The sequence below is a fragment of the Zootermopsis nevadensis genome, unplaced genomic scaffold (assembly GCF_977971745.1).
Source record: "Zootermopsis nevadensis isolate Lab colony 2312 unplaced genomic scaffold, Znev_1.0 Znev_ptg000058l, whole genome shotgun sequence".
NCBI classification, from domain to species: Eukaryota; Metazoa; Arthropoda; class Insecta; order Blattodea; family Termopsidae; genus Zootermopsis; species Zootermopsis nevadensis.
Window position 1 is genome coordinate 30,680 of NW_028259189.1, and position 22,147 is coordinate 52,826.

Sequence of the window (22,147 nt, forward strand, 5' to 3'; positions counted from 1 at the left end):
AACACTTGGAAAGGTAAACATTGCTTCTAAAATCAAAGAGTAAGCAAAAAGAAAGTTTATTTTTTAGTGTGGCAAAGTTCCAATAAGAAGTGATGAGGAAATTAGGAGGAGACGAATTCCGGAAATGCTTGCAGCTTCTCAGATCGAAATGTCTGATCTTTAAGAGCATCAAGATTAAAATATAGACCTATAATTTTGCCTGTTCCTTAATTTGGTGATGAACCTTCAGTTTCAATAAGCCACCTAGTTAGTTAGAGTGAACGTGTTTCTTAGCGCAGGACTGTTCCTTTCAGCCATCTTGCATTGGGGCAGATACAGCATTATTGACTGTTTCCAGGATCCTGTCCTTAAATGAATGCGAGGAACATACCTGAGTCTGGGCAGCCTGCTCGTTTGTCGCCGGCTTCCTTCGCCCAGGTCGCCAGGCGTTTTCACATCTCGCCAGTTTCACCTCATTGAGTTTTATTTCAATGACCGGCCTGGTGCTCATGGTGTTTGTAGTTTCAGTGGCTGGCCTTGCTGCAGGCTGCTGTGAATGACACCAAAGCAACACAACATTAACCAAAAGTGTTCACTCTTAAATGTTGTTTTGATCACAGTATTACGTACAATTTTTCCATTTTCTGGCTTTAATCATGCATTTAATACATTACTCGATGCTTCCTACAGCTCAGATAATAAGAGACCTGTATGTATAAAGCCCTAAACAGTACATGACTGAAATTAGGCTCCAGGTGTTGTGTTCATCACCTCTCACAAAAAATACAACATTTCTTCTGCTGCAGTTGACGTAGAACTGTTCACTTTATTATTTTCTATCACAGTTTATATGTTCACAACTGCATCATCAGTGAAAGATGATACACCCAAATTATGCTATTTCATCCGTAAAAGCCTTGGGTACCCTCTCTTTTGACAGGGAATACTCGTGTCCGACCCCATCGACATCGCGAGTCACCGAGTAACTGCCTTAAGCTATACTTCGTCCTACAAACTACACTCTGACAGCTACAGATGAAATCCTTCTCCTCCTCTTCAACAAATAATTCAGTCCGAAATGGATTTGACTTCTCACTTTTATTTACACGCCTTAGAAAGCACTTACCTCTTCATTTTTCCAATATCTGACAATTTTCAGTTACTGTTTAGTATTTACGATTTCAAGGAATCGTTCATTAATGCACAGAATAACTCAGAGCCATGCCCCACAATGCAACAGAAAGTTTAAACGTACCTGATTTTTGTCATCCTTCATTGCCTTCAGCTTCTCAATTAGCTGTGTTGCAGCAAAGTCTGTAACAATCGATAATTATTTTAGATAGTAAAATTCCTCTTTTGACTATATGTTAACAAACAAGAAAGTTTGTCTTTCGAAACTGTTACGAATGTAAAGATGGAAAAAGACGAGAGGGTTTTCCGAAGACCAGAAACCCATGTCTCTAGCAGCCTTAGGTGTAAAGAGTGGCAGCTGATAATGTTGAAAATTATCCCACATTTCGACTAACAATGGAGTTGCCTTCTTCAGGTCAGAGATTGCAACCGAAATGTTTTGTGAAATGGATAATTTCAAACTTTAATGCCTTTCACCTCCTAAGGCTCGAGGTCAAAATATGAGAGCAAACTCTCTTCTTCTTTGGGTACATAAATTAGTCTGCAACTCAGGGCGAAGGTAACTAGAACAAAATGCCTAGGAGAATATCTCGATATCTCATGAGACATGCAGGAACATGGTAATGAACAGAATTTCATACTGAGGCAATTTGCAGCCTGTAATCTTTGACTTAGTACTTAAATAGAATGAGAGCAAACATACTTTCTGCTTGCAGCTCCTTGATCTGCTCAGCCTGCAGATTTCTTTCCTTCCTCAGTTTCTCCTTCTCCTCTCTGACGGCTCGGAGACTGACTTTGTGTTTCTCCCCTTGCCGGCGCTCAAACAAGATTTGGTTTTTGAGTTCCGTGTCTGTAACAATTCACGACTGCATCAAATGGTCTGTTAAATTCCTCATGTGACGTTATTTCAAGAAACAGCTTCAGGAGTTAAGTATTACTACGTAAAGAAAAGAGTTAGTTTAGTTAAAAAAAATGAACTGTAATAAGAGTTTGTAATTTTGAAATTGCATTTTTCTTGCCCGTGATCAAATTCCAAATTCAGTTTAGGAGTCACTTCCAGTTGGAAAAACCAGTGTCTCTTACGCAATGCATTACTGATTGCTATTTGCAGTGTTTAAAACTGGGATTTGCATGCTGGTCACCGGAAAACATTCTTCTTAACGAAGACGTCGTTAAACAGCCTGGCTCTCATCGAGTCTTCCCGAAAGAGGGATGGGTGTCTACCCTGGGGGACCATCAGACAGACCTCATCCTCGTCACTTGTGACTGAGGCGCAAGGTACACGTGGACACAAAATTAATCTTGGTCTCAACTCTCAGAGAGCAAAGTAAACGTACATAATTCACTAGAAAACGATTCTTTGAAGTCCAGCAAATTTAAAATGTCTGAGAATGACTATTAAAAAAGCAAAATTGCAATGCATTTAACATTTTTTGGTTTTCCTTCTGACAAAATCACTTAAAATAATGAAGAGTTGCTGCAAGTCTGGGGGGCATATCTGGACATCTAGAAAGACGTACATAAACATCACACTGACGAGGTTTACGGACTGTACTCCACAACTTACTGCATGCACGGAATTAAACCACACTTACTCTCTGCTGCCAGCATCCTAATCCTGTTCATCAAGAAGCAAGTGATCCTCGTGTCTTCAGTTTCAGCAGGGTTTACCTGAGGACAGACAAAAAATGAGTCATTTTATAGTCCAAGAATTCTCTGCAACTTCATGAGGTTAATATTTATTATGAAATTGTTGTCCCAGTCACACACAAATCGCATGTGCCTTGGCTGTTTGTGCTGCACTGCTATCGATTTTCGTTTCTGCCAGAAAATATTAAGAAGACCTCACTTATAGAAAGAGAAATTAAGGCTGTGTCAGATAACGAGGCCTTCCTTGTAATCAATGATTTACCTTTAAAATTAGCATGTTAGGAAACGTTTCAAAGCTTTAATTGCAATATACAAGTCAGTTTATGATTAATCTGTAATACAAAACAACGATCCTGAGAAATTAAGCTGTTCACTCAACAACAACTTTCCTCTAGAAAAAATTAAGACTGAAAACAACCTTTAACAATGTCTGAATGTGACAAGTGACCCAGTCATAGGTCCCTATCAGCTGTTTAGCTTAGCCGGAATTCAAGTAACTTTGTTGATGATGGCCGACGTGTGTTGCTGCTAGCATTTGAATTCTTAAGAATGACATAAAATCCCTCAAGATAACGAAATAATAATATTAATAATAAGTAGGCTCACCCATTGTGAAGAGCTGGAGACCTCCATGTCGCAGGCAGCAAGATTTGAATAACAAATTAAACACGTTGCAGGAAAGATTTTCACTATATAGAGAATTATCTTGTTCTAGAAGCTGCTCACACCACCATTCGTTTCACACTGAGGAGGGTCAACCAACCACTGAGTAGAGTAGTGGGGGGTGTGGACTGGTATTTATACCTACATAACCTGTGACGCAACAGTCAGTAGAGGGAGTGCAATACGGTTCATTCTGGCGTGCATAAGAAATGAGAAATGAACCTTATGGCATGCCGGCCGAGATTGTTGCACGTGAACATCGCAGATATGCTGTACAAATTCCAATCTTTCGCGCAGCTGTTAGTATTTTATATGAGCACCTGCGTTTCATATTTACACATTCTTTGTAGTTCAAGAAATACAAATTGAATTACTCAAAGTTATAATTTTTTGACATTCCATCATAAATGTAAGAAGTCAATTATTAATATTAAATATTTAAATGTTTCCTTCCTTCGAATCCCGATTATTCATTTTGACCAATAAGAGAACGCAGGAAGGCAAGAACTCTGGAAGAAGTGTCCTGAGTTCGATTTCCTTCAAGGGCGGTTCCTTTGGCTCCGAAACTAAGCGAGACAGAAGAAGGGATCAGAGTTTTTTGCTTCGAAGAGGAGATTTCGGAAACGAAGGCCTCGACACCGAGTTCGAGACCCGACAAAGATGGTTTCTGTTGACGGGAAAGCACCCACGAGAAGAAATCGACGCCAAGGCAAAATTCTTTCGTTTCGGAGAGGAAATTACGGGGTCTAAGGTCACGGACACGAATACACAGTCCTCGGTTCGAGTCTCTGTTAGGATGTTGGTTTCTGCGGTCATTACATTCGGGAGTATATTCTGTGCCTGCTTTAAAGTAACTGAGAAGAACCAGGAAGCTGGGGTTAGCCGGTGCCAACATGTTAGTCTACTGCGATTGGATGAAGCCGATATTTTGGGCGTGTTTTAAGAGGGGACAGGAATTGGATCTATTTTTTTTTAGATTATGGTGCCACAGAATTTCAATAATCTCACAGGCGGCTTCGAATGGCGGATGCAAAGTTTGTTATGAATTGTGAATGGATTTGAGGAACTGCTGAGGAATTTGCCTTCGACAAGGTGGGGATTGGCTCGTACGAGATTCGAACTGAATATCGCTTGGATAACCTGTCTTGAGTACTTCGTGGTTTAACTTTCGTTAAGTTAGAGAATTTTCTGGCGTTGACTCCGATTCTGCGTCAGATAATTCGTTGATGCGATGATTGTTCCTGTGCTCAAGCGTCATCTTCACGCTTCGGCCTGCTTTACCCTCGGTGGTCAGGGAATACGAGGCTAGCTGAGCCCCAGAAACAGACTGGCCGCAGAGAGGGCGGGAACTTCGCCCCGTAGTCCACACAAAACCAGGATCACGATTGATTATGGCCGCCAGATACGGAGTTTTCGAATAAGAATTCGCGGACAGCCGACAAGGGGTGATTCTCCGACCTTTGGGTCGTCGCGGGGCTAACAATTCCAGGCCGTGAGAATGAGAAATTGTTCCGAAATGTTGGGCGTGGCCTCTGACTGGGACGGAATATTTGCAACGACCTAAGCTGGACTAAGCGCACTCAAAGATAAAAGACAAATGACTTGTTCTTACGCTCATTTGTTCTTTAACGCGATGCATGCAAAATAAGCATATGTCTATGTTGGCCAATATGATAGGTGGGTATTATATTTTTCATACATGCCTACAATTTGGACTTGACAATTTTATAGTTGTATTTTGTGGCTTATATTAATCCACAGTTCGTTCCAGAATCTCCTTTTTTGGCAATTTTAATAAAGAACATTGTGAATTAGGACGCCGAATTCCGCTGGACTGACACAAATCTAATTACTTTTTAAAAAGGCTTCCAGTGCACTCTGTTCACGCCAGATTTAATGAAGAAATGTTGGCTGATTTGGTTACTGGATCAGAGGGACAAGTCCGTATGCAGCTCGTAAAAGTAATGGGTAAAATAAATTTCGCTGCCTCATTTCATTCGTGATCTTAAAATCTGTGTTCCATAGAGCGTTCTTTCACGCAGGCGAAATCTGTCCAACTAAAATCAATATTATTGTGCGGCAGCGGATGCACTCTATTGCGTAGTCTTGGTACTATGAGCGTTGATTGTCGAGGAGAGCGGGGTTAATACTCGCTGAGCCATCTCTCGGGGCAATAAAGAAGTTCAGCCGGTTTTGGTAGCTCTATCAATAAAGTGAATTAGCATTATTACCTACTTTACTCCCAGTTTACGAAATTTGACATTTTAGACTCCCAGATTCCTGTGGCCGTGTAATTAGTACAAGTTATGCCTAGAATTAGGATGTTTAATCTTGAACAGTATTTAGGTATAGAATGTGCACGCTGATACTCCAGAGACCAAAGCAAGTTGCTTGTGCTTCTAAATGTCGTACAAGGGAATGGTCCAGTTGGTCAGGTCAAAAGGCACTTGTAAGGCTGTGAAAGATTTGATAAATCGCACACCCGATATATATATTAAATTTGAACCAAGAAGCATAAGACACAGATCAACGTAACAAGACAAGCTTGGTATTGATGTTTCTAATTTCTGTGACAGTTATCGTGCACAGATTTGTAGATAGTTTTATCAGATGCGTTTTGTGAGCTGTTTGATTTCTGATATATTTATGAGCTTGTGTGTGTGCGTTAGACATTTCTGAAGTCTTTCACATTCTTACCAGCACCTGGCCCACAGACTTCTTTGGAAATACTGCAGTGCTGGTGTCATGTGTGTGAATTTGAACTGCACATTCCAATTTTGGACACATTTTGTGCACCCTTGTATAGTGTATTGGCAGCTCATATTTACCCATCAAACTACGTGTATCTCAGCCCTCGTGGCTAATGTCCGCCAACACCTCAAAACAGTGAAGGAAGCCTTGGGGGTAAAAATAAAAAATCATGGAAACCAACAACCTAATAGAGACTCGAACCGAGGACTGTGTATCCGTGTCTGTGACCTTAGACCCCGAAATTTCCTCTCCGAAACTAAAGAACTTTTCATTGACGTCATTCTTTTATTGCGGTTGCGTTCCAGTGAACAGAAACCATCCTGTCGGGACTCGAACTCAGTGTCGAGGCCTTCCTTTCCGAAATCTCCTCTTCGAAGCAAAAAACTCTGATCCTGGCGCCCTTCTTCTGTCTCGCTTAGTTTCCGAGCTACAGGAACCGCCCTTGAAGGAAATCGAACCCAGGACACTTTTCCCCAGAGTTCTGACCTTCCTGTGATCTCTCATTGGTCAAAATGAATAATCGGGATTCGAAGCAAGGAAACACTTTTCCTCGCCCAGGGGCGATGGGTACAACAGTGCCCGGGCCCCTCAAAAATCGTCTTTAAAATTAAACAAGTACGAGTATAATAAAATACGACGATTATTTTAAACAAGGGCAAATTAAATTACAAAATTTACTTCAAGCCTCTTTTCATCACCTTTAAATTTATTTCCTTTTACACAGAAAGTATTTAATATTAATTATTGACTTTGTATATTTAGGATGGAATGTAACCAAATTATAACTTTGAGTAATTGAAATTTGAATTTCTTTAACTACAAATAATGTGTAAATACGAAACGCAGTCGTTCTTATAAAATACGAAAACCTGCGCGAGAAAGATTGGAATTCGTAAAGCACACCTGTGACACAGACGTGCAACAGTCTCGATTGGCAGGCCATAAGGTTCATTTTTCATTTCTTATGCACGCCTGAATGAACCGAATTGAGCGCCTTTTCTCACTGTTGCGCAATACGTGACGTCACGCGTTGTATGGGTATAAATAGCAGTTGCCAACCGCCAACTGCAGTGAGAACTGGGACGAGGACTGCAGTGAGAACTGGAACGAGGACTGCAGTGAGAAATGGGACGAGGACTGCAGTGAGGACTGGTACAAACACTGCAGTGGGGTCTGGGCGAGGACTGCAGTGAGGACTGGTACAAACACTGCAGTGAGGTCTGGGCGAGGACTGCAGTGAGAACTGGGACGAGGACTGCAGTGAGAAATGGGACGAAGACTGCAGTGAGAACTGGAACGAGGACTGCAGTGAGAACTGGAACGAGGACTGCAGTGAGAACTGGAACGAGGACTGCAGTGAGAAATGGGACGAGGACTGCAGTGAGGACTGGTACAAACACTGCAGTGGGGTCTGGGCGAGGACTGCAGTGAGGACTGGTACAAACACTGCAGTGGGGTCTGGGCGAGGACTGCAGTGAGAACTGGGACGAGGACTGAAGTGAGAAATGGGACGAAGACTGCAGTGAGAACTGGAACGAGGACTGCAGTGAGAACTGGAACGAGGACTGCAGTGAGAACTGGAACGAGGACTGCAGTGAGAAATGGGACGAGGACTGCAGTGAGAACTGGAACGAGGACTGCAGTGAGAAATGGGACGAGGACTGCAGTGAGGACTGGTACAAACACTGCAGTGGGGTCTGGGCGAGGACTGCAGTGAGGACTGGTACAAACACTGCAGTGGGGTCTGGGCGAGGACTGCAGTGAGAACTGGGACGAGGACTGCAGTGAGAAATGGGACGAAGACTGCAGTGAGAACTGGAACGAGGACTGCAGTGAGAACTGGAACGAGGACTGCAGTGAGAACTGGAACGAGGACTGCAGTGAGAAATGGTACAAACACTGCAGTGGGGTCTGGGCGAGGACTGCAGTGAGGACTGGTACAAACACTGCAGTGGGGTCTGGGCGAGGACTGCAGTGAGAACTGGGACGAGGACTGAAGTGAGAAATGGGACGAAGACTGCAGTGAGAACTGGAACGAGGACTGCAGTGAGAACTGGAACGAGGACTGCAGTGAGAACTGGAACGAGGACTGCAGTGAGAAATGGGACGAGGACTGCAGTGAGAACTGGAACGAGGACTGCAGTGAGAAATGGGACGAGGACTGCAGTGAGGACTGGTACAAACACTGCAGTGGGGTCTGGGCGAGGACTGCAGTGAGTACTGGTACAAACACTGCAGTGGGGTCTGGGCGAGTACTGCAGTGAGAACTGGGACGAGCACTGCAGTGAGAACTGGGACGAGCACTGCAGTGAGAAATGGGACGAGGACTGCAGTGAGAAATGGGACGAGCACTGCAGTGGGGTCTGGGACGAGGACTGCAGTGAGAACTGGGACGAGCACTGCAGTGAGAAATGGGACGAGGACTGCAGTGAGAAATGGGACGAGCACTGCAGTGGGGTCTGGGACGAGCACTGCAGTGAGAAATGGGACGAGGACTGCAGTGAGTACTGGTACAAACACTGCAGTGGGGTCTGGGCGAGGACTGCAGTGAGAACTGGGACGAGCACTGCAGTGAGAAATGGGACGAGGACTGCAGTGAGAAATGGGACGAGCACTGCAGTGGGGTCTGGGACGAGGACTGCAGTGAGAACTGGAACGAGGACTGCAGTGAGAAATGGGACGAGGACTGCAGTGAGTACTGGTACAAACACTGCAGTGGGGTCTGGGCGAGGACTGCAGTGAGAACTGGGACGAGCACTGCAGTGAGAAATGGGACGAGGACTGCAGTGAGAAATGGGACGAGGACTGGGACGAGGACTGCAGTGAGAAATGGGACGAGGACTGCAGTGAGGACTGGGATGAGGACTGCAGTGAGAAATGGGACGAGCACTGCAGTGAGAACTGGGATGAGGACTGCAGTGAGTACTGGTACAAACACTGCAGTGGGGTCTGGGCGAGGACTGCAGTGAGAACTGGGACGAGCACTGCAGTGAGAAATGGGACGAGGACTGCAGTGAGAAATGGGACGAGGACTGGGACGAGGACTGCAGTGAGAAATGGGACGAGGACTGCAGTGAGAAATGGGACGAGGACTGCAGTGAGGACTGGGATGAGGACTGCAGTGAGGACTGGGATGAGGACTGCAGTTAGGACTGGGATGAGGACTGCAGTGAGGACTGGGACGAGGACTGCAGTGAGGACTGGGATGAGGACTGCAGTGAGAAATGGGACGAGCACTGCAGTGAGAACTGGGATGAGGACTGCAGTGAGTACTGGTACAAACACTGCAGTGGGGTCTGGGCGAGGACTGCAGTGAGAAATGGGACAGGACTGGGACGAGGACTGCAGTGAGAAATGGGACGAGGACTGCAGTGAGAACTGGAACGAGGACTGCAGTGAGAAATGGGACGAGGACTGCAGTGAGAAATGGGACGAGGACTGCAGTGAGGACTGGGACGAGGACTGCAGTGAGAAATGGGACGAGGACTGGGACGAGGACTGCAGTGAGAAATGGGACGAGGACTGCAGTGAGAACTGGAACGAGGACTGCAGTGAGAACTGGGACGAGCACTGCAGTGAGAAATGGGACGAGGACTGCAGTGAGAAATGGGACGAGGACTGGGACGAGGACTGCAGTGAGAAATGGGACGAGGACTGCAGTGAGAAATGGGACGAGGACTGCAGTGAGAAATGGGACGAGGACTGCAGTGAGTACTGGTACAAACACTGCAGTGGGGTCTGGGCGAGGACTGCAGTGAGAACTGGGACGAGGACTGCAGTGAGAAATGGGACGAGGACTGCAGTGAGGACTGGGACGAGGACTGCAGTGAGTACTGGTACAAACACTGCAGTGGGGTCTGGGACGAGGACTGCAGTGAGAAATGGGACGAGCACTGCAGTGAGAACTGTGTTATTATTATATTGTAGTATACAAAGTGTTATTTTATATAGAATTTATTGGAAAGTGTTGTTATTAATGTTTTCTAAAGTACGCAACACTGTAACAAGTGTGGTACATAATATGACATCAGTACTGCAGTATAAGGCAGACATCAGAAAAAGAATATGAGTCCAGCTAGAACATTATCAGAAATGTACTTACATAGGAAAAGTTAATAAAAGTAGTTTCTGATAAATTCTATATAAAAACACTTAAAGTACAACATACTGTTAACAATAAAGAGGTTTCACCTGTTTGAAATAAATTAAACAGTGACGTATTACAGATTTTAATAGTTTTAATGGCTATAAAAATTAATACTAAGAATAGAAAGATGTCACATGTTGCAATTATATTTTAATTTCTAACAAATGGGCATACAGAAAAGAACACATTCCATTATATGTGTGAAAATAAATATGTACAATTATTGGTTGAACATGGAAAATTTGATTATACATGGTTTGCCAAACATGTAATATCATACAAAAAATTCCACTGCTGTTTAAAATACAAAACATGGTTTAGCTTTTGTTTATGTGTTGGAGGCTGGAACTGTAAGGACTGCTACCCAGTTGGACAGTAATTGTAAAAGTTTCTGTATAATAGTGGTTTTATTTAATAATAAAGAACTTTCAGTTTTAAACATCTTCATGTTGATAGCCTCTAATCCCCTTTTCCAACATATTCTGTCCTATATAGTTCTCTGAGGAATTGTGTTAGTCATCCCTCAGTTCGCTGCATATACCTATTTTCTACTACCGAATTGTAATTTCAAACAGATGTTGCAAGAAAACAAAGAAGTCTCCTCACAGACTTGTCTCTTTTATAAAATTTCACACTCAGTGAGAAGGTGCAGCATGTAGCATGACCACACAGTGACGTCATGACATTGGAAAACATGCACTGAGATAGAAGGTGACAGTGCTAACAAATTATAAGAGTTACCTGCACAGTAAAGCAGTGCAAACATTTTGTAGAGAACCAGATGTCTTCATTTGAATTTCCTGACTCCATACTGAAATGTGCAAGGACTTACTCTAATATACAGGTCTGACCATTACATTATTATAATCACTATCTATGCTAAATCTTGAATGAATATTCTCATTAATTGATTTCTTATTATAGTGGCGACTGAAGTCTGCAACTGGTACAAAATCTTCACTCATTGGATAACGTTCTGCACCAAGCTCCAGTACATTCATGCGCTGGTATTTATGAAAATTCAGTTTGCCTTCTTCATAGTGACCCATCTTATGCACCAGCTCAAGTTCCTTCACAGTCTGTATGAAGCTCAGGACACAGAACCACTGGTAGAAGAGAAATACTGCAAACAAATGAAGTAACATGTACTGTGGGCACATTATTTCCCAATTGGACAATGCATTGTCACTTCGGCTCTGAATATGGAGACAGTATGCTTCTCCGAAACACTGGTATCTATCAGCCAGTCCACATGGCACCAGAACCAAAAAGAACATCATCCTCGCCACAATGTGAAAACTTCAAATCTCACTTAGAAAAAACTGTCTGTGAGTCTGGACACTGTTACATCATAATAACTAGGCATCTGCTTGAACATGAAAATGTTACTGTCTAAATTAGCTACTTCTTATAGTTACTTTCTGCCAAAATAATTCAAATTAGAAGGGGGTAGAAGGACAAGAGATTAATTTAATTTTAGTGTTCATTTTGTGAATATATCTTAAATTAGAGAAGGAAAGGAGAACAGGATTGAATTAAACAAAACAGAAGATTTCCACCTTAAGATTGCATCGAAGTTTGGGGGAAGATAAGACGAAGGAAATTCTTTCTTTATGCCCTTTTCATTCCTATGTTGAGCATAGGGGCCTCCTTTCAGATGTTTTTTGATTTATTTAGACATTTGATAGAACTCCTTGGATGAGTGATCAGTCCACCTGTACACAGAACAGAACATCACAGAAAGACATGGACAAACATCTACGCCTTGAGTGGGATTCGAACCCATGGTCCCAGTGTCTGAGAGCACGAAGCCCACGCCCCAGACTGTGTGGCCACTGTAACCGGCAAGAAGGAAATTAGTAGATAATTAACATTTTATTTAATTCCATATTTTATTGCCAGGAAACCGTAAGTCCCAAAAAATGTAATATTCCTAATTTCAAGGCTTTGAAAGGAGTAATGTCTTTCTGTACATAGCAGACTGACCTGAATATCTGAAAACAAGATATTAGGCAAGATCTGCAGGTAAAAACTTAGTAACATTGTGAAAAGAATTAGTGAAGTGAAATGGAGTATAATGTGGTGGAAATGTACATTATGCACAGATGACAGCAGCATTCTTTGAAAGCACAAAAAAGTAAGACTGTGAATACATGACTGGTGTGAAAACAAACTGATGAAATTATACAGTAAGAGAAATGAAAACGTTTTTATGAAAGAACATGGAAGAATGGAGAATACTTTATCATACGATAATTGAACCACGTGGAAATGTCAATGAATGATGATAATTTGACAATACCTCCACATATAGGTTTCACTTCCAACTGTTTTCAGTATGCCAAAGTGGCTTATTTAGATCTGGACTGAGTGCAAGTTTTAATGCAAGAATAATAAAGATTGTAGGATTTGAGGTTTTCGCTGCAGTAAGTCTGAAGATGATTGTTAACCATTTTCTTGGTATACTGGGTCTTTACATCATAGCTTTAAGTGAGAGGCATATCAAAGAATATAAGATAGATTTTTTTATAAATAGAAATGAAATGTAGATAAAATATTTAAAGGACTCTGATACCTATTTATTTTTGATTTAAACTTTTTGTAATTAAAACACTGAACTAAAAATTATGAGCAATATCAACATCATAAGGAGCACATCACATTAACCTATTATAAAAAACTGTACAACCACACTATATTGCATGAAATTCTTGTACGATAGATTTCTAGAACTTACATAAGACAAAGCCTCCTAAACAGCAGCCGCCAATAAGTAAACCAAGGTATGCAATGTTCTCCTTTACCAGTAACATGGCAATAACAAAGCTGGTGGTCAAGATGACTAGCCGAGCAATTTCCAGCACAAGAAATGGGTACACACATCACAGGGACACCTGAGTGTTAGAATAAGGACATTTTTTATAACACATGTATACTGATACAAGCACACACACATGAGGCAAAGTATCTACCATTCAGCGCTCTAGTTTCATTGAATAAAAAATTGTTTGTTTCAATATAAAATAAAATGCTCTCACTTGTGGGCATATAATTTGACAGTCTGTTTATCATTTAATTCTCTATTTAAAATTGTCACCCCATTATTAGGTAACTTTATAATAATGTCATATCACATGATTCATGACCATATCTTTTAACCTATATGTATGTGCCAGACCACTCACATGCTGTTATTTTACATTCCTGCACTGGTACTCAGGTAAGGGAGCTTCAAGTTTTTCATCAATATATGCTATTATTATGTATTCTTCTGTTTTATGGGAAAGGAGGTATGAGTATGGTATACTGTTGCATACCATACTGACAGGAAAAGAACCCTGCCTCTAAATAATGTTTGAAAACAAAAAATGAACAGTAATTTGACTCAGCATTTGACTCCAGTCAGTTAACTTACACAGTTCTCTGACAGTGCCAGCCCATCTCTGAGGACCATGTCCCACAGAAATTTCATGCATTGCTGTAAAAAAATGAGTTTGATTCATTTCTAATTTGTCTGCAATTAGTATAGCAGGAAAAGGTTTTTCAGATTTGGTGGTTAAGTTTCAAAATGTTCATGAATGAATTGTAGCTTTAATGCAGTTCTGCACTTATTATGGTATTCAGTAAATGTGCTTTGTAGTCTGTTCTGTTCTTGGATCTAACAAGATGCCTGTTCCTCCCTGATTTGTTTGAATCCTCCTTCCCAATTAGTATAAATTGTTCAGCTTTTGAATTCATAAAGAATGGCTGTATCACAGTTTCCATAAGTTGATGTGACTGTTGCAGTTATATTTGTGTTATGGTTGAAAGTTCATTAAGAACCTTGATTTTGCATATTAGGCAATCAAAAAAAGTTACACTTTAGGAACCCAATACTTTTCATCCTTAAGCCAACAAGACAAGAATTAACATTTTTTAAACAGTAGTGTGAAAAACCTGTCATTGATAATGCATGAAGAAACAAGTATACTTTTGTTTCTTTCCTTGTGTATTTTCTGATAGTGAATTTGTATGAACTAAAATTAATGTACAGGCTTTAAAATTATCAGAACAACAAAGAACATGCTTTTCCACAACAAGATTACTGTGAACTTAAAAATAATTCACACAAAAACGAACAGTGTATACAGCCTCCGTCTAGGAACACTCACGCGACTTACATTTACGCAAACGAATCTGCAGAAACAATCAATATTTTAGACGTCAGTTACAAGAGTTACTCCATTCTGACATTTGCTAATATGAACAAGTGTTGTAGGATCATAACCTCTTTAAACCCAGAGCGAAGTCTTGATTAATAATGTTCCATAAAGTTTACCAGAGAATGTTTGTTTCTTCAAGATGTTTGCAAATAGCTCGGAATTTTGTTCTGACGAGCCTAAGGAAATCAAAATTTTCTGTGAATGATACCTTTCTCTTTCTGATGACCGATGATTGACATTGTTCTTGAATGTTATCTGCGAAATTTTGTTAGTGGAAATCGAGCCCCTACTAAAGGTAAAGGGCCAGAGGAGGGAACCCATATTCAGAACTGACCTGCTTCTTCCTTTGATGTAAATGATATTTTAATTTTCTGTTGTGATAACGCTCTACTAAAATATTTCACGATCACCGTTGATAAATGACTAAAACATGGCGATACTTATTGTACCTTTTTCTTTTACATTATCAAGCTGAAAATTAGAAATTACTAAAAATGCTGTAGACCGTACGCTCTTGAACAACATTTCTTTATGGTTGATTATTGATTAAACAGCATTCATTGAAGGACTGCGAGAATTAACTTGTGTTTTCAAGTTGCAAATTAATCAGATTGTTGCATGGAATTGGTGTGACTGGGTCAGTGACCCTCCAAAGGAGATTCAAAGCATAAACATTATAGGAGTATGTGTTTAACAAAAATAATTCTGATTATATACATGCTTATACTTGTACTTATACATTACACTCTGTCATGATTGCAAGGAACTCAAGCATTGAACAAAAAAGACTAAACTCTAACAACATGGTTTGAGCATGGGTGGAGAATGGTCAAGTTCTCCATCACATCAGCTTGAATTTATGTAGTTTCTCCTGTTGGGACATAATAAGTCAACTGAAACGTTATATGTCACTATGATCAGATTTTTTCAGCAGGAAGTAATAAGAAAAATTAACAAAAAAAAATAGGAATACTCATGAAGAACAAAAATTAAGACAGAATCAGAAATTAAAACCAAACAAAGAACATAAGCCAGAAACATTGATGATTTGAACACTCAAATTGGCATGATTAGATAATACCTGCTTGTCATTAGTACCCACCCACAGAACATACAGAACCTTAAATAACCTATCATGGCCTGTTGGACTGCCCTGTAACTTGCAAATCTTTTTTGCTGATTGATTGATCTCATAACTAGGTTGGCTGATCGAATTGGTCATACACATCATGTGAGCCAATGTCTTGTGTTTCATTTTCCTGCTGTTAGTTTTGATCTGCAAAATCCTAGCTTTATCCTAACCTGTCCACTGATCTTCATAAATATGTTGGACCAGTTTTGATTATTTGAGATAGTGAGCATGTTTCGAGAATTATACTGCTGTCTACCTGATTCACCAACATATCATCTTTCATATTCATAAGGAATGTTGCAAGTGTAATGTGGCATCTGTCACTTGAGGATGGAAGCAGATCCACCATCTGAAACATTCTCTTTGGAATTCTAGACCATGGAAAAAGTCTGGAAACCCAGTACTAATAGTAACATACCACTACCAGAACTCTTTAGAATTAATTATACTTAAAGTTATAATTTAAAAGTAAGTTACTTCAATACTAGATATTTATACAGACAATAAAATAAAGATCAAATTTAATTCCAAGTTATCTGTATCTTCACCAATCAATCGTGGGCGTCCACTATCCCCAACTTTGTTCAGTGTATACTTGAATGAAATACAACATGTTTGGGAAACAGAAAAAATAAAAGGATTTCCAATCTCAAGAATACAAGCTTAAAAACAATCCTTTTTGCTATTGACCAAGTACTAATCTCAACTTCAGGAAAAGATTTACAAATATCAATTTATAAGATGAATAAGTTAATAAATAAATACAGGGTGACGATCTCAACAGAAAAGACAAAGACAATGGCATTCTGTGGCTGAGAACCAGCAAGAAGTAAAATAGTAATAGACAACAAAATTATTGTACAAATAAACACTTTTAATTACCTTGGTTGTTCCCTATCATATGAAGCAGAAAAAGACATAGATATCAAACTTTCAGAATTCCTGAAAGTTACTGGCCTTATCAGCATGATTTTTAAACCATCAGAAGTCCAAAAACGAACTAGAATAAAAATATATAATACTTTGGCACTACCAACAATTTTATATGGCATTGAAAACTGGACAATGAAAAAGAGGACAAAAACAGAATTACAGCTGCTGACATGAAATTTATGAGATGCACTGCAAAGTACACTTGGATGGCCTATAAAAGAAATGAAGACACACTTAAAGAGTTAAAAACAAAACCCATTTTAGACAAGATTTTGAAATATAAAAACAATTGGCTTCAACATGTTAACAGAATGCAGAGAGACAGACTTCCCAAATTATTAAAAACTACACACACTGTGGACAAAGAAACCCTGGAAGACCACAAAAGAGGCTTTTAGACTATGAGACCAGAACAGGTCAATAAGACCAAACTCCTTGACTGTTTGATGATGATGAAATAGGTTACTTATGCTTAAAATAAAAATAAATATTACAGAATTATTAAAATTGTGATTTTAAGCTAGTTTTATGACCATTCTGTACCACTTTGTATGTGTGGCTCTTTCCTAGACTTGCTTGATCCTCACATAAAAATGAAATAATGTTATAGTAGCTATGGGCTTCATTATCTACACTTTGTGGCAAGGAAACTGTGATAATATTATAACTTATCTCACGTTGAAGGCTGAGCCTGTCGCAGAAGCTGCCTGCAGAAGTATTGACTGTCTTTCTTCTCTTTCAGTACTTGGAGTTATTGGGGTAATGCATATATTTGGCAGAAGAGGGAACCTCTATTACACTGGTGGCATAAATTGCGAGGTGGATCTGTGAAATAACTGTTGATTGTGTAAGGAAATAAATAATTTTGTACATTCAGTGTTCATTTGAAACAAGTAAATTGTGTATTGTGTTGGACGCTGTTATTTCTGAAATAGCTTATTCAGGTTGTTGATATGTAAGCTCCTGTCTGTAAATCTAATTTTAAGAACTGGCTGTATTATTTGAAGGATACATGTAAATAAGCAGTGCTTTGTTTGAATGATGTCATGTACTGGTATGTTTCAGTATTACTATCGTATGCTTGTTGTGTTGTGTTGTGTTTCTCTTTGCTCTAATTGTACATAATCTATTATAAGAAAAATAGTACTTTCAGTTGTTTAGTACTTCAAAATTTTGTTCCTACTCTGCTTGCATCATCAATACATTTGCCAATCTTAAAAAAATGATTACTTTTATTCTGGGAGTCCTAATTTTCTATTTTTTTTATTTATTTATTTACAAGTTCCAAGAATCCAATAGTGGATATAGAACACGTCACAAACTCAAGTATAAAAACATAAAATACATACATTAAAAAATTACATCTAGACAAGCAGCGTACTAAATTCAAGACAATATAATTAGTATTTTTATTACAATAGTTATTCAATTAAGTACTCATCCACAGTGTAAAACGAGTGAGTAATTAAGAAATGCCTTAATGCAACCTTGAACTTTTTAAAATTATTTGAGGTATTCTTAACCTCTGTGGGTAATTTATTAAATATCTTTATACCCACATAGTGAACTCCTTTCTGATAGATAGTTAAATTGGCTTGGGGTAGATACAAATTTTGTCTCTGTCTTGTATCAATAGTATGAGAGTCAATTTTTGATGGAAAAAGAGTTTTGTTTTGTAATACAAACAATAATAAAGAAAATATATATTGTGATGCCAACGGTAAGATATCTAATTCTTTGAATATATTTCTACACGATACTCTATTGCCACATCCCATCATTGTTCTAATTGCCTTTTTCTGAAGGAGAAAAATAGTGTAACTATGAGATGAATTTCCCCAGAAGATGATGCCATAGCTCATTAAGGAATGAAAAAAAGCATAATAAATTGGCTTTAGTACTGAAATAGACATATATGGTTTCATATTTCTAAGTACATAGCAAGCCTTGCTCAATTTTTTAATAAGTAGATCAATATGATTCTTCCAAGTCAATGCACCATCAATCATAATTCCCAAGAATTTAGTACAGAAGATATTATTAATGAATTTATTATTATAACTTATTGTGACAGTATCTGACATTTTTCTCTTAATTTTAAAATTAATATAATGTGTCTTATTAAACTTTAGTGATAATCTGTTCATTCTAAACCATCTATTTATATTTTCAAATGTTGCATGAATGTGTTTATTAAAGTCGTTTGTATTAGAATGAGAAAATAGGATGCTAGTATCATCAGCAAAAATTATAGGTGTAGCAAGTTTAGTTATTATAGTATGCACTGCTAATGTGTGCTTTCATAAAAACCATTCTCCTACAAAATGTTGTATTGTGCTCATGGAAAAAGAAGTAGGACAACAAATTTCTTCAAAATTATTGTTAGTGTAATAGTGAAATATGTTTAAGTCCATTATCATGGCAATGTTCACTATCACCAGTTATTCTTCTGGAAAGGTAAAAACTCCCCACAGAACCAGTCGGTAAATTATTAAGTTTATTTTATATTTTAATTTACACCACAATGCTTTTACCCTGTCCAGTGGGTGTGGTGTGTCCACTACAATTACCATAGTATGATGTTTGTAGATTCAACAAATATAATGATTTTCAGCTGTGTAAACACACATGCCATGTTCATTGGCCCTTTGTTTTAGTTTTTAATATTATAAAGTGGTTTGTGTAGTCCTGACTTCAAGCCCTACCTGGCCAAAATCATGGTGAAACCTAATAAAAAGGTTGTGATTAGATGATGAAATATGTGGTGAACAGAGATTAATTTAGTGTTTATTCAGAGAGTGAATTGAGTGATAGTGACTGTGAAGTGATATGGTTGTGAAATTTTTGTTTGCTAGTAAACAGAGTGACACCATGAGAAAAAACAAGGAAGGCAAAATTAAGGAAAGGAGATAATGTGGCAGTATGCAAGGACAGATTGGTGATCATGAAGGGGAAGGACAAGAGTATCACTCATGATGAAAAATTGTCCATGTTAGGGTTTGAGACCGAGATGTCAAGAAGCCTAAAGTAGTTATTTAATATAATTCAGTGATAGGAGGAATGAATATGAGTTATGCTTACCTGATAAGCTCCTGCAGCACTATGAACAGGCTGAAGAAGTTCTGTCAGAAACACTTTCATCATTTTATTGACATCTATTGCACCATTTCTTACTTCCTGTAAAAAAAAAAGAAAAAGCAAGGCAAAATTACTAGGTTGGAATTCCAGTACAGACTTGTAGAGAACTTGATTTCAAAGCACCACAAAATTGAAATAAGGCCCTCAGACTGCCTCACCAACTGCTATATATGAAGCTAGGATACATTGCTGCTACAGATTCCAAGCAGGACCTATATGGGTGGTGCAAATATTTCAAGGACCAATTACTTGGTATTATCAGTAAATCACATAACAGGACATTGTGATATTTTGATCTGAGCATATTCCACATTTATGTTCACTCAACTTCTGTGTAGTGATCCATCTCTTTAACATCTGCTATCTGTAAGCTGTGTTCAGCTGAACTTCCACCAACTTTGTCACAGGTGTATGTTTAGTGTTTCAAATCTGAACATTTGCCAATAGGGTTGCATAATGTATTGTGTATGTCAGAAATGAAGTATTTACAACCTTATTTCAGCTAGATTCCTTGTCAGTGGCATAATGATTAATAATAATGATAACGTTCTCAGTATTTCTAAAAATGTAAACATAAATGTCATGTAAGGGCCACATTTCTTGAAATAAGCATGCTGTGTGCTGTCTGACAGTTCATCTTTCAATCATCGTTTGTTTGGTAATTTTATATTTAAAAATGGCCCAGATATTGAATTTGAAAGAGTAAATAACTTAAGGTTAAGCCATCTTTTGTTCGTGTATCTGGAACTCTTTCGTATCCTTATCGTGTTAAGTGTGGAGTGCCTCAGGGTTCCACCCTAGGCCCCTTAATTTTTAATATATTCAGTAATGACATCTGCGACTCCATACATAATTCACAGTGCCTTTTATTTGATGATGACTTAAAGATGTATCGGAGTATCAGCGATGTTGATGACTGCAAACTGTTGCAGGACGACATCCATTCAGTGCAAAATTGGTGTCTTGTGAATGGGATGCAACTTAATTTAAGTAAAACGACTGTTATATCATTCACCCGGAAAACAAACAGTATTTATTTTAATTACAAATTGTGTAAGAACCTGGTGGCACGCTCCCATTGTGTTAAAGATCTCGGTGTTCTACTGGACTGTAAGCTCTATTTTCACCAGCATATCAACTATATATTATCACAGAGCTTGAAAATGCTAGGTTTGATTCGGTACATTACTTCTTCCTTCTCCACTGTTGAAAGCCTTTTGGTCTTGTACAGTACATTAGTCCGTTCCAAAATTGAGTATGCATCCGTTGTTTGGAACTCTATTACTAATACAGATTCCTTTAAATTGGAAAGGATTCAAAGGAAATTTGTAGCTCTATGTTACGCTAGATTCTTTAATGGCGTTTGTGCCTATAATTATGACGATATATTAGTTAGATTAAATTTCTTATCGTAACATTTAAGGAGGAGGCTTTCGGATGCTCTTTTCCTCGTGAATGTTTTTAAAGGCAAAATTAGTTGCTCATCTGTTGTTGATACAGTTAGTCTCTGCATACCTACTAGGTCTATCAGAGACTATTCTACCTTTGTAAGACTTGAGGTTCTCACAGCGGTGAGTATGAAGATATCCATCTTCTGGGTTATTGCGCTGTGTAGTCTGGTCGATGTTAACCAACGTTTCAGAGGTCATATGACGGAGGCAGTATGACCTCTGAAACGTTGGTTAACATCGACCAGACTACACAGCGCAAAAACCCAGAAGAAGGATATCTTCTTATTCTACCTTTACTGTACAACGTAATTTCAAGGCCAGTCTCTCTGCCAGATGTGTTTCTGCTGCCAATGCAGTCTGTAGGAGCATCGACATCTTTAACAAAGATTGCATTTTGCTTGCTGAGGTCAGTCAGCTTTTTGAACAATAATCATGGTTTTTTATTGTTTACTTAGTATGACATTTTATTGTGTATGTTTTTTGTTCAATATTAAACTGTTTCTAGTATAATTATTATTTTATTTATCTATAACATTTAGTTATGACTTATTTTGCAATAAATCAATATTGTACAGTTATGTTTTCAGTTCTTTGTTTGTTTGCTTTTGTATTGTAATGTCTGCTCACTGCTGTGAGAACCTCATATATGCAATTAATTCACTCCTTCACACTTTTATAAGCTCCTGTACTTAATCCTCCATTAGCATATGAATGCCCAAGTACTGAATCAATTGCACTCAAGCCGTGAGAACCTAAGATTTCATCAGTCATGATGTATATACTACCAAAGGTAATAGCATTTTACAGTCCGTGAAATGGTGTCTATCATCCCGAGGTTGGTACGTCTCTGTGGTTGGTATTAGTAATTGCATCATAACGGAAAAACAGTTGAATTCGAGTTTTATAAAGCTTCTGCTTTGATTTAACGTCTTCCTACCTTGACTCCTTTGAAGTTCTTGTTTTAAGAAGG

General features: G+C 38.9%; 2 protein-coding genes across 12 annotated transcripts; both read right to left on the reverse strand.

The window, feature by feature from the left end:
• Window positions 1-289: 289 nt before the first annotated feature.
• Window positions 290-3,136, reverse strand: LOC147871319 (uncharacterized). Of its 2 annotated transcripts, none has more exons than XM_087339976.1 (4): window positions 2,706-3,136; window positions 1,814-1,960; window positions 1,235-1,293; window positions 290-526 (listed from the first exon to the last, which is right to left on the reverse strand). In XM_087339976.1, exons 1-4 carry the CDS (start codon window positions 2,734-2,736, stop codon window positions 290-292), a joined length of 474 nt encoding a protein of 157 aa, XP_087196102.1. In that variant the 5' UTR covers window positions 2,737-3,136. The 2 variants fall into 2 exon arrangements, with proteins under 2 accessions (XP_087196102.1, XP_087196101.1); XM_087339975.1 differs by having other exon boundaries at window positions 290-529.
• A 7,307-nt stretch (window positions 3,137-10,443) lies between these two features.
• Window positions 10,444-22,017, reverse strand: LOC147871320 (uncharacterized). 10 transcript variants are annotated; one of them, XM_087339931.1, is made up of 4 exons: window positions 21,983-22,017; window positions 19,670-19,765; window positions 13,059-13,215; window positions 10,444-11,444 (listed from the first exon to the last, which is right to left on the reverse strand). In XM_087339931.1, exons 3-4 carry the CDS (start codon window positions 13,132-13,134, stop codon window positions 11,155-11,157), a joined length of 366 nt encoding a protein of 121 aa, XP_087196057.1. In that variant the 5' UTR covers window positions 13,135-13,215; window positions 19,670-19,765; window positions 21,983-22,017; the 3' UTR covers window positions 10,444-11,154. The 10 variants fall into 10 exon arrangements, 9 of the variants coding, with proteins under 9 accessions (XP_087196057.1, XP_087196056.1, XP_087196053.1 ...); XM_087339930.1 differs by lacking the exon at window positions 21,983-22,017 and adding an exon at window positions 21,849-21,928; XM_087339927.1 differs by lacking the exon at window positions 21,983-22,017 and adding an exon at window positions 21,469-21,928 and having other exon boundaries at window positions 19,670-21,269.
• Between the last annotated feature and the right edge of the window lie 130 nt (window positions 22,018-22,147).